Raw genomic sequence first — 11,901 nt, forward strand, 5'->3', positions numbered from 1 at the left:
GCTCTGGCCCAGTGTGTAGATCGCCCTTCCCCACCACCCCCAAAGTCAGTGGCTGCTGGGGAGGACGCTGCACGCACTGTGCTCCAGCCCAGTGCTTGGATCGCCCTTAGGTTTGCCAGGACCCTCTTTGCCACCGGCGGGAGGTTTTTGGGGTGGAGTCCAATTGCCAAAGTGGCCATTTTCTCCAGGGGAACTGATCTCTATCGGCTGGAGATCAGTTGTAATAGCAGGAGATTTCCAGCTAGTACCTGGAGGTTGGCCACCCTGATCACCCTCCCCCACCGCCCCCTGAATTTGGGGGCTGCTGGGGGTGGCAATGTACATGCAGGGCTCATCAGGCGAGGAAGCCACCCCACTCCCGTTCCCGATCTGGGCTACCAAGCCCGCTGCGGGCTGGTACACATGGCTGCTCTGGGCTGGTGCACATGGCCCCACCCAACCAAATGACATTTATGTCATATCCGGCCCTCATAACAAATGAGTTTGACACCTCTGCTCTAGGCAGATTACTCAGCAAATGCCTCTGCACACCTGCCACAGCAGAATACTGTCTTGTAGGTCATTGGCTGGTGGAACAGTGCCCACCTAAACAATGTCACAGTTCCCAGGTCCTGCTGCTGGTTGCAGAGCAAGAAGACATAAAAATCAACAGGAACTGGAACAAAGCAGAGAAGTCCGTAGTGCTTGTCAGGACCTTGAGGCCATCACCATCACCACCACCTGGTCCTTAACTCCATATGCTAGAGATTGAACTTGGGAACTTCTGAATGCCAAGCAGTTACTCTACCACTGAGCCACAGCACCTCTCCATGCTGTGCTCTATGAAGTTAAGGGTTGCCAGCTCCGGGCTGGGAAATACTTGGGGATTTTGGGGATGGAGCCTGAGTAGGGCAGGGTTTGGAGGCGAGAGGGACTTCAATGCCACAGAGTCCAGTTTCCCAAGTGGCCATTATCTCCAATGGGACTGATTTCTATTGCCTGTAGATCAGTTGCAATAGTGGGAGATCTCCAGCCACCAACCTTATCTCTTGCTCTTTTCTACTGTGTAGTTAAATAAACTCCACCAGCACTGGCTGCTTCCTCTCCACCTTCTTCCCTGCGTCGTTGGTTTTTGCAAGCCTCCAGGCAGGTTTGCTAAGAAGTGAAGCACTCTGTAGAGTGTCAGAGCAGGATCAGGGTAGGGTTTCCAGCTCTAGGTTGGGAAATACCTGGAGATTTTGGGGGTGGAGTCTGAGGAGGGCAGGGTTTGGGGAGGGGAGGGACTCCAATGCCACAGAGTCCAATTGCCAAAGCGACCATTTTCTCCAAGGGAATTGATCTCTGTTGTCTGGAGATAAGTGGTAATAGCGGGAGATCTCCAGCCACCACCTCAGGGTTGGCAACCCTATGTGAAGTACATATGGTTTAGATCAGAAAACAGGATCACAATCCCCCATCATGCTAATGTGTGGCTCCCCTTGGTGAACTGGAACCAGTGAATGACAGAACATTGTGGGCAGTACACCCTTGGACTGGAATAAGTAATCAATCATTCTATAATTGACAAGGACATCTTCTTCTGAAGATGATTACAAGGCCCGCCTGTATCTCATCCCCTCCCCAGCGAAGCGAACTTACTGATTATTTTCTGACATGGCCCCAGGGGGTTCTTTGGACAGAACGTTGGTCCGGCAGTACATCAGCAAGCCCCGTCGCCGTGTGTAATAGCAGGACACATCCACCACCAGCAAGACCACCAGAAGGATCGCCAGGACGATGGCCAAGATGGTGCCAATTCCCAGTCCCTTTTCTTGAGCCTCTGGAAAAGAAGGACAACATTTATTCCTCATTCCACAGAAGCCCTGATCATGTGTTACAGGGAAGACATTTGGGTTGCCAGCTCTTGGTTGGGAAATTCCTAAACATTTTGGGGGCGGAGTCTGAGGAGAGCAGGGTTTGGGGAGGGAAGGGACTTCAATGCCATAGAGTCCAATTGACAAAGCGGCCATTTTCTCCAGGGGAACTGATTTCTATTGCCTGGAGATCAATTGTAATAGTAGGAGATCTCCAGAAACCACCTAGAACAGGGGTGGGGAACGTCAGGCCCGGGGGCCGTATAAGGCCCACGAAATCATTTGGTCTGGCCCTTTGTGGGTCCTGGTAGATCTCTAGCTCAGAAGGATCTAAGACTGGCAATCTGCCCCCTCCCGCGGACAGGAATAGCCTCTATTCAAGGCAGATTCGAGTTTGTTTTGCCGAGAAAAGGGATCTTCTTTCCCCCTTGCAGAATAGTCGTTAGCTATGGAGCTGCTAGGGCCGGCCAAGAAACTGTGTTAACCCTTTCCTACCCGGGCCGTGGAGAAATGTATTCCCTCTGTACTACAAGAAGGCTGGGGTGGAGGTGGCAACAATAGAGGGGTTAAAGGGGGCAGGGCCAGAATGTGTGGGGGCGAGTTCTGAGTTGATAATTTTGTATGGCCCGCGAATGATGTTATAAATATCCAAATGGCCTTGGCAGAAAAAAGGTTCCCCACCCCTGACCTAGAAGTTGGCAACCCTAGAATACATGAGCCAACATGTGTTTGCTTTATGAATGAAACCAGGACCTGGGACCTGGATAAATGTGGGGTGTGTATCACACATACAGCTTTATGTTCATTGACTGTAACATGAGAATTACTAAACATGCATACATAGAACAATCAAGTGTACACTGTACATAGATCATACATGGATTCACTGCAAGTTGTGAACACTTGTAGCTTTACCAAAGGATTCTGGGTATTTTAGTTTGACATAGGTCCTCAGAGATTTCTGGTCCCCCCTGCAGAGGAAGAATCATGAAGCTAGTTTAAGTCTGTGATGTGGCCTCCTGTTAAAGTCAGATTGTTTACCGCTTACCTTCTTTAAAGGGAAGTTCCTTCTCTGTGGAGCCCATTTCATTAGTAGCTGTGATTAAGAAGTCTGAAATGTCCTCTTGTGAAGCTTGGGTGAACTAAAACAAAAATATGTGTCCATTAATAGAAGGTCTTTTGCACATGGGAGGACTACTTTATCGATCTCAGACAGCCATTGGGGACAAATACCATCATTTTCTACACAGGCATGAAAGTGAAGGAAGGGCATTTGTCAAGCCAATGAGCATCCTGTCCATTGGCATTAACTGATGCCACTGAAGCAAGATCCCATTTGCGAAAGCGTAGAGGGACTAACCTATCTTCCACTATGGGCCGCGCCTCACCTCAAAGGAGTACAAATATCTGTTTTGGTCCTGTGCCACTGTCACAATATCGTCGCCTTCAAAAATGTTCCCCTTCCAAGAGATGGAGACGGATGGGATGGGGTTGGCCAGGACGGTGAAGTTGAATCGGGTGGGATTCCCAATCTGGGAAGTGACGAGCATTTCATCGGCTGGGAGTTCTATCCTGGGAGTAACTGGGAAGGCAAAAACCAGATCACATCAAACAGCGCTCTCCCATGCACCTGCTTCGTGTGCTAGATGTTGCTGTCAATCCCACTCCTGGATGCCATATCCCTTTTAAAGAGTGGTCATGGATGCCCTTCTTCTTGCTGACTGTTTTAATGAAATTGCCCTTAAGGGGGCAAGATTTTGTGCCTTGGCATGTCTAATAAGGCAAAAGAAGGTAGCCTAGGTATTATTGATTGTTAAATTCATCCTTTTATTAATTGCACTCCCTGTGTAGAGATTCATGTGTATTTAAATATATTTTTTGTTAAATATGCTTATGTCTGTAATGCTGGAGTAGCACTTAGTAGCCATGTACCTAGATCAGGGATTTACCATTTTATTGTAGCAATAATATCTGATAATTTTAACCCTTTTTTGGTATTATATCAGATGTTGCTGGTCTTTGGCTGTAAATAAATTGAACTGAATTGAATTGAGTGGGCATGGAGTAGGATTGCTAGGTCAAGGCTGAGAAATACCTGGAGATTTTGGGGGTGGAGCCTGAGGAGGGCAGAGTTTGGGTGCGGGAGGGACTTCAACGCCATTGAGTCCACCTTCCAAAGCAGCCATTTTCTCCAGGTGAACTGATCTCTGTTGCCTGGAGATCAGTCATAATAGTGGGAGATATCCAGGCACCACCTGGAGGCTGGCAACTCTAGCATGGAGACATGGGTTTGGATAAGCCTCAGCTATAAAATTAATCTGATGTCCCAGGGAATCCAGGGCGGACTAGACACTGAATTTACAGAGAAATTTCCCAGTGGGCCACAACCCTAGAAGCAACCAAAGTCAAACTACAGTAACTCTGTCAGTGCCTCTTGGCTCAGACCCTTCATCAGCTATGGTAATGTCTCAAGGCCATTCAACTTAGCTTGTTCCAAGAGCTGCTTTCACTTCCTAGTCCATTCCTGCAGGTAGGGTTGTCAACCTCCAGGTGGTGGTTGAAGATCTCCCACAATTACAACTGATCTCCAGGCAACGGAGATCAGCTCCCCTGGAGAAGATGGCTGCTTTGGAAGGTGGACCCTATCACATTATACCCCATTGAAGTCCCTCCCCTCCCCAAACCCTGCCCTCCTCAGGCTCCACCCCCAAAATCTCCAGGTATTCCCCAAGTTGGAGCTGGCAACCCTAACTGCAGGGGACACTGAGGTTCCTTGAAAACTTAATAAAGGGCTCCAGCAATCTCTCACCCTGGATCTTCTCATCATCATTCGTGGAATTGGCCAGTGCAGAACGATAGTGTCAAGTGGCTTTCCTGACATGCTAGATTTCTCTACAGGGTGCTTTAGGGTTGCCAGCCTCCAGGGACTAGCTGGAGATCTCCTGCTATTACAACTGATCTCCAGCCAATAGAGACCAGTTCACCTGGAGAAAAGGTCCGCTTTGGCAATTGGACTCTCTGGCATTGAAGGCCCTCCCCTCCCCAAACCCTGCCCTCCTCAGGCTCCACCCCCAAAATATCCAGGTATTCCCCAACCCAGAGCTGGCAACCCTAGCAGTGCTTACCCCTCCAACACCTTGAGAAGATACAGGCCAGGAAAAGATTTACCACAGCTGATTGGATAAACTCTATCACCCCCTCCCACTACTGCATAGGCTTCGTGGCATGAAAGTTTAGTTTTTCTGGGATAGATATGAAGTCAGTTTGCATTTGTCCCAAGCCAACCGCCCTTTGAAAAATTCTGTACAAAATCCAAAATATCCCACCTTGGAAGCCTCAAAAAGATGTCTCCTTCCATCCATGCAAGGCAAATTGTAGGCTGGTGCAGCCTCAGTTTGCCTCCAAGCCTTCAAAGAAAGGAAAGTGTGTTTAACCGTTCAGCCTCAACTTGGTTTTGGTGTTTTAAACCTGCTCCCCCATTCTGCTGTTAGCATTTCAAAGGACGAAAGATGTGTCCCTTAGGAACACATTTTTTTAATTTAAAATGCTAATGACAAAACAAGAAGCCAAGTTTAGAATAGCAAAACAAAGTAGGAGTTGAAGGGTTAAATCCTTTCTCCCTTCTTTGCATGGACTCAAGGCAAACTGAGATTCCACAAGCCTGAATTTGAATTCAATAGGTGTCTATCTGAGCACTGATGGAGTCTGATCCGGAGAACGGGGGTGGTTCCCCACTCCTCCACATGAGCAGCGGAGGCTAATCTGGTGAACCGGGTTGGTTTCCCCACTCCTACACATGAAGCCAGCTGGGTGACCTTGGGCTAGTCACACTCTCTCAGACCATCCTACCTCACAGGGTGTCTGTTGTGGGGAGGGGAAGGGAAGGTGATTGTAAGCCGGTTTGATTCTCCCTTAAGTGGCAGAGAAAGTCGGCATATAAAAACCAACTCTTCTTCTACACCCTACCAAGAGGGAACCCACTGCCTACTGGTATCCCCTCCATATTTACGTATTTACATTCGTCTTTAACAGGTTCATAGAATCCTCCATTCCTCATTTCGCAAACTTCACCATAGATTAGATACAATTCCACATCCCAAGCCCAAATCTGAAGAAGGAGAGTAGGTTTTTATACCCCACTTTTCTCTACCTTAAGGACTCTCAAAGCAGTTTACAATCACGTTCCCTTTCTCCCCACAACTCCCCAGAACTGTGACTGGTCCAAGGTTACCCAGCAGGTTTCATGTGAAGGAGTGGGGGATCAAAGCTGGTTCTCCAGATTAGAGTCTGCCACTCTTAACCACGACACCACACTGGCTCTCAATCGTGCCTTCCTTATACAGGCCAATGTCTTCACCTTGGCAGCGTTCAGGCACAAAACATCTCTTACATTTCACATTGAGAGTGACATTTGTAAAAGCCACTTCCTTCCGGTCTTCAGTGCTGGCTTCACAGCTGTAGACCCCAGCGTCTGAAGGTTGGGTGTTCTCTATCACCAGTAGCCCACTGTTCACCATGATACGACCTATGCCAACCAGAAGGAAGGTGCTGTTAGCAATGAAGACGGTGGGCTTTCTATCTGTGGGCTCTTCAACACAACATCCCCTACTCACCATCCCCACGAAGACTGAGGTCCTGGTTTCCGAAAAGCCATCTGACCGTTGGTGGTGGGATGCCCTGGGCCTGGCAGTTAAAACTTACTGCTGAGCCCTCTATCACTTCCTTCTCAGAGTCCATCATGGCCACAAATGTGGGTCTCTCTAGACCGGAACCAGAAGGGGAAAGTTTGAAACAGGTGGACCACTCAGTGCTGGTGAGTATTGCTGATTTATCATGATATTTATGCCCTGCTTTCTGCCCTGACCTGGATGGCCCAGGCTAGCCTGATCTCGTCAGATCTCAGAAGCTAAGAAGGGTCAGCCCTGGTTAGTATTTTGATGGGAGACCACCAAGGAATACCAGGGTTGCTGTGCAGAGGAAGGCACTGGCAAACCACCTCTGTTAGTCTCTTGCCATGAAAACCCCCCAAAAGAGGTCGCCATAAGTCGGCTGCAACTTGAAGGCACTTTACACACACACACATTCTCCCCAGTGACGTCCCCATTCATGGGATTGTGTGAGAGCAAGAAGTTTCCATGGATCCGTCACAGTCTGCATTATGCAGACGCTCTGTGGAAAGCTGAGTTAAATACCGCAAACAAAAATGGCCATGCTAGATCAGACCAAGGTTCGTCTTCTCCAGTGGACCAACAATGTCTCTGTGAGCACGAAGGAGATGGTGTTCCCCAGTGATCTGTCTCCAGCATGTAGTATTCAGAAGTGCACAACCTCCATGAATGGGGGTTCAATTTCCAGTTGGGAAGGGAGAACCATGTAGGCTGCCCCTGAGCTTCTTAGGAGAAGGGCAGGATAAAAATATAATAAGTAAACTTGTAGTAAAAGCTAATGGCTCTTGCAAATTTTCCAGTCCTTCTTTAAATGTGTGTATTCATTAATATATTTAAGTATTCATTAAGATATTAATAGACCACTTTTCCATAAAGTTCAAAGCAATTTCCAAAATAATGCCATCGCTTAAAACATAGCCCTCAGCTGGTTTAATGCCATCTAACCTATTGGAGGGAGGGAAGGCAGCATGGTATGGTTTAATCATATCAGATATTGGAAGCTAAGCAGGGCCAGTACATGGAAGAGAGACCACCAAGGCAGACTGCTTCTCATTTGCCTTGAAAGCCCCTTGTTAGGTTCGCCATGAGCTGGTTGTGACTTGACATCACTTACATATGTAAACTGTCAGCCACAGGCGCATCTCACAACAGTGAATTATGTAGAATGGAAAGACATATTCCCAATTGTTCGTCCTACCAATCAACTTCTGCATCCAAGGAGCTCAGTGTGGCATATCAGGCTTCCCTCTCACCTATTTTTATACTCGTAACAATCCTATGAGATAGGTTAGGCTGAAATAAAGTAATTGGCCCCAGGAAGCTCCATGGTTGAGTAGGAATTTGACTGTGACTCTTCCCAATCCTTTTTCCAACACACTAACCACAACACCACACTTGGGCTCACTTGGGTGAGTATGCAGAAAACCAGGGAGTTCTAAGTCCTCAATCAAAACATACCTCTGCATGTGCAGATAGAAGAAGAAGAGGAGGAGGAGGAGGAGGAGGAGGAAGAGGAGTTTGTTTTTATTCCCCGATTTTCTCTACCTATTTTTAAGGAGACTCAAACCGTCTTACACTTGCCTTGCCTTCCCTTCCCCTCCCCACAACAGACACCTTGTGAGGTAGGTGGGGCTGAGAGAGTTCAGCGAGAACTGTGACTAGCCCAAAGTCACCCAGCAGGCTTAATGTGTAGGATGGGGAAACAAGCCTGGTTCTTCAGATTAGAGTCCATTGCTCTTAACCACTACACCCGCTGGCTCTTAAAAGGGTTTAACATTCATTCTCTTTGCCCAGGAAAGCCAAAGAACTGTAGTCCTGTGAAGGGGCAGAGAGGATGCCCAACAGAATTTTCAACAGACTACAATTCCCAAGATCCTTTGGGTGGGAGCTATGACAGATTTAGCCCATATTGCAGATTTATCAGATTTCTGTTGGCCCCATTTTTCTCCTCCCCATGTGACCCTTTGTGCATGAGTTTCTTTGAAGGATAGATGGCTCACTGGACATTCCCCATCAGTGTCACTTACGGACCACATGGATTTTGATCGGCACAATGACAGTTCCACTGTCGAACTCCCCTTTGCACTGGAAGATCCCATCACTTGTTGAGTCCCAGAGAGTCATCTCCAACTCCTTGGACACTTCATCAATCTGTTTCTCTTTGTATGGTTTGTTTGGATCCGTTGAGATTTCTTCCCCCTCGGGGTCAATCCAGAGTAATTCAGCTTCCCCACTTCCTCTCACTGCAAAGTATAGGAGTAAACATAAACAATTAGAACAGCAAAATGGGTTGACAGAAAAGTTGACAGAAGAGGCAAGACAGAATTTTTAAAAACCAGATTTGAATCATGGATTTGGGAAGTACCTTAGAGGACATCTAGGCCTACCTCCTGCTCAGTGCAAGAAACCCATCTGCAACAGATGACTGTGAGGCCACTGCTTCAAGAACTCCACTGAAGAGGAGCCATCATTCACCTAGGTGACTAGTTCCATTTTGAATCACTCTCACTGCTAGGAAGTTCCCCCCTCCCCAATGATCATCCAAGGTCGACCCTCCTATCACTCGAGCCCATTAGATTTAGCAGCAGAGAATATGCCCTTGCCCTCTTCTCTTTGACAGCCCTGCAGGTATTTAAAGACCATGACCATGTCTTCCCCCTCAGTCTTCTCTTCTCCAGTCCAATCATGCCCTGTTCCATCTCCCTCTTCCATCAACCTGTTTTCCAGACTCCTAACCATCGTTGATATCTTCACTGAACCTGTTCTAATTTGTCAACTTTTTCCTTAAAGACCATCTTGTCCTATGGACACAGCACATCAGGTTAGGTCTGCCTAGCATGGAGAAGAGTGGGACTGTCATTTAGACAGGTTTGGTATTGGAAGTATCAATCTTTAATTTACAGTCATTTGACCAAATCAAAAAAACATATGATTACCATAAAACAATATTAATTGCTCAACAAATCCATAGATTAAAAATTAACGACACATAAAAATTAACGACATGGTATTGGAAGTAAAGGGTGACAGTTAAGCATAAGACTGGTTCAGAAAATGGTAGCTAGGCTGTTAACTGGAACTGGTAAAGACGATCGTATTTCACCAACAATAGTTGGCTTCAGGGTACAATTCAAAGTGCTGCTACTGATTTATAAAGCCATACACAGGTTGGCTCCAGGTGAGCTGATAGACACACTTGTTCCCATACAACTCTGCCTACTTGTTATGATCTTATCCACTGGTCTAATTCTGCACGCCCTCAATTCAGGAGGGGAGATACGTGACTCCTAGGGACAGGGCCTTCTCAGTAATGGCCCCAGTTGTAAAATTTCCTTCCTAAACAGATTCACCAGGTGTCAAAGCTCTTAGTGTTTAAGTGCCAAGTTAAATATTGGCTCCGCCCCACCCATTTACCCAAATGTTTAGCAGTATTTGAACTGTGGCATAGAATCTTGCCTGACAATTTATGTTCCATATGCTAATTGTGGATTTTGGTAATATTGATATGTCAGCTGCGTTAAAGAGTTTCCAGTTGAAAAGCAAAATTTAAACAATATTTCTAACTAACAAACATGCTCTGAATAGAGAAGCACAGAAATAAAGTAGTTTGGGTTAGATGGACACAAGATGGTGTGGATGGATAGTTTAATTTCACCTTTGCACAAGAAAATGGTCTTCTCTCCCAACTGCACCTCCCCATTGCTAGGAATAATCTCCAGAGATTCCTTGGTGCCGTAGACAGTCCCTAGAAGAGAAGAAACATATCAGGTAGGAAGCTGGGTCTTCCTAGAAGGCAAAGCCCTCTCATCTGTGAGCACATAATCAGGATTGGCTTATACTGCAAGCGATCCTCTTGTGATGCAATCACGTTTACAGGTATCACTGAAATAGCAGTTGATCCCAGACATATTCCCCCCAAGTTGGATGTTAAAAGGACCTGGGTTTATTCCAGGACTCAGGCTAGCCCAATCTCATCGGATCTCATAAGCAAAGTAAGGTCAGCCCCCTGGTTAGTACTTGGATGGGAGACCTCCAAGGAAATTCCAGATTGCTACACAGAGGTAGGCTGTAGCATACCACCTCTGTTTGCCTCTTGCCTTGAAAAACCAGTGGGGAGACCATAGCGTTGCCAACCTCCAGGTGAGGCCTGGAGATCTTCAAGAATTACAACTGATCTCCAGATTACTCAGATCAGTTGCCCTGGAGGAAATGGCTGCTTTGGAGGGTGGGCTCAATGGCATTATATTCCACTGAGGTCCTTCTCTTCCCCAAACCCTGCCATCTCCAGGCTCCACCCACAGAATCTCCAGTAATTTCCCAGCCCAGCGTTGGCAACCCTAGATCACCATAAATCAGCTGCGCCTTGACTCCTAGGTCTCATTCCCAACACTAAATGAGGCAACATTTCAGGATGTCAGTTTGATGTGTTGCATTCCAAAAGTGATCAAATTTCAGTTTTGGAATTGGAAAGATACTTTTTTAAAAAATGAATCTCAATCCTGGTTGGATTTTAACCAAATTTTGTTTAATAAAATAATTTTCTAGATTGAAACAAGAATCTAGGTCTATCCATAAGCAAGAAAGTTGGCAACAAGTTCCAGTTGGAAACTTATGAATGAGTTTTGTACGAAAGAAAATCTGATTGCAGAAAATTTGCCAGAGCCCCCGCTGCTACTAACCCCCCAAAAAACCCAACACCAGATATACCCTTTCTGCTCACCTCCTGAAATTTCATTTGAGTCAATATTTAAATTTTTTAATTAAGGGCAAATTCAGTGACTTGGGGGTCGCAAGTCCCCTCCCAGAATTCCAAGAAGACCCTTTGAGTCATTCTTCTTACCGACTGCAAATATGATGCTCAGAAGCCTTCCTGGTCCCATCTTCTGGGCGTTCGGGTGGAAATCAGAACTGAGGTTCTCCAGTTTGAGCACCAGCACTTTGGAACAGGGACTCTTGAGTCCCGGGCTATTTATAAAGCTCTCTTCCCCTTCTCTCCCCTCTGTTTTTTCCTGCCTCGTTCCAGTGCTGCACCCATGTGGCACCAGGGGTGGGGGAGAAGGGGGCTAGAGCAGGGAGCCAGACTGGGAGGGGAGGAGTTCACACTGCCCTTCCTTAATTTATCAAGAGAAGGGGAAACACTGTGGCCGGTGTATATTTGAAAGGGGAGGGGGGAGAAACGTTCACTGCTGAAACCAGAATTGCCAGCTCCAGGTTGGGAAATACCTGGAGATTTGGGGGGTGGAGCCCGAGGAGGGTGGGGTTTGTGGAGGGGAGGGATTTCAGTGGGGTAATACAATGTTTTTCATTGTATTGAACCGTTGTTGTTTAATGGTGTTTTAACTTTGTAATACTGGTCAATAACAGCAATAAATTATACATACATACTCAATGATTTTATGATG

At 46.7% G+C, this 11,901-nt stretch overlaps 1 protein-coding gene and 1 long non-coding RNA gene across 2 annotated transcripts; both read right to left on the reverse strand.

Annotated features, from left to right (window-relative positions):
* Positions 1-3,202: 3,202 nt before the first annotated feature.
* LOC130474685 (neural cell adhesion molecule 2-like) lies at positions 3,203-8,623 on the reverse strand. Its single transcript, XM_056846382.1, has 4 exons — positions 8,527-8,623; positions 6,446-6,592; positions 6,223-6,357; positions 3,203-3,414 (listed from the first exon to the last, which is right to left on the reverse strand). The coding sequence occupies exons 1-4, from the start codon at positions 8,621-8,623 to the stop codon at positions 3,203-3,205; spliced, it is 591 nt and encodes a 196-aa protein (XP_056702360.1).
* A 60-nt stretch (positions 8,624-8,683) lies between these two features.
* Positions 8,684-11,390, reverse strand: LOC130475759 (uncharacterized). The gene is made up of 3 exons (XR_008933249.1): positions 11,340-11,390; positions 10,155-10,244; positions 8,684-8,742 (listed from the first exon to the last, which is right to left on the reverse strand). It is a non-coding gene; the product is annotated as an uncharacterized LOC130475759 (long non-coding RNA).
* Between the last annotated feature and the right edge of the window lie 511 nt (positions 11,391-11,901).

Source organism: Euleptes europaea, chromosome 3 (assembly GCF_029931775.1).
Source record: "Euleptes europaea isolate rEulEur1 chromosome 3, rEulEur1.hap1, whole genome shotgun sequence".
NCBI classification, from domain to species: domain Eukaryota; kingdom Metazoa; phylum Chordata; class Lepidosauria; order Squamata; family Sphaerodactylidae; genus Euleptes; species Euleptes europaea.

Bases quoted from the DNA above. Each gene is read 5' to 3' on its own strand.
- LOC130474685 (XM_056846382.1), bottom strand. From the start codon at position 8,623: ATGACTCTCTGGGACTCAACAAGTGATGGGATCTTCCAGTGCAAAGGG. The intron at 6,593-8,526 runs GTAAGTGACACT...GTTCCGGTCTAG, and splicing joins GATCAAAATCCATGTGGTCC to AGAGACCCACATTTGTGGCC. The intron at 6,358-6,445 runs GTGAGTAGGGGA...TGGTTGGCATAG, and splicing joins CCTCAGTCTTCGTGGGGATG to GTCGTATCATGGTGAACAGT.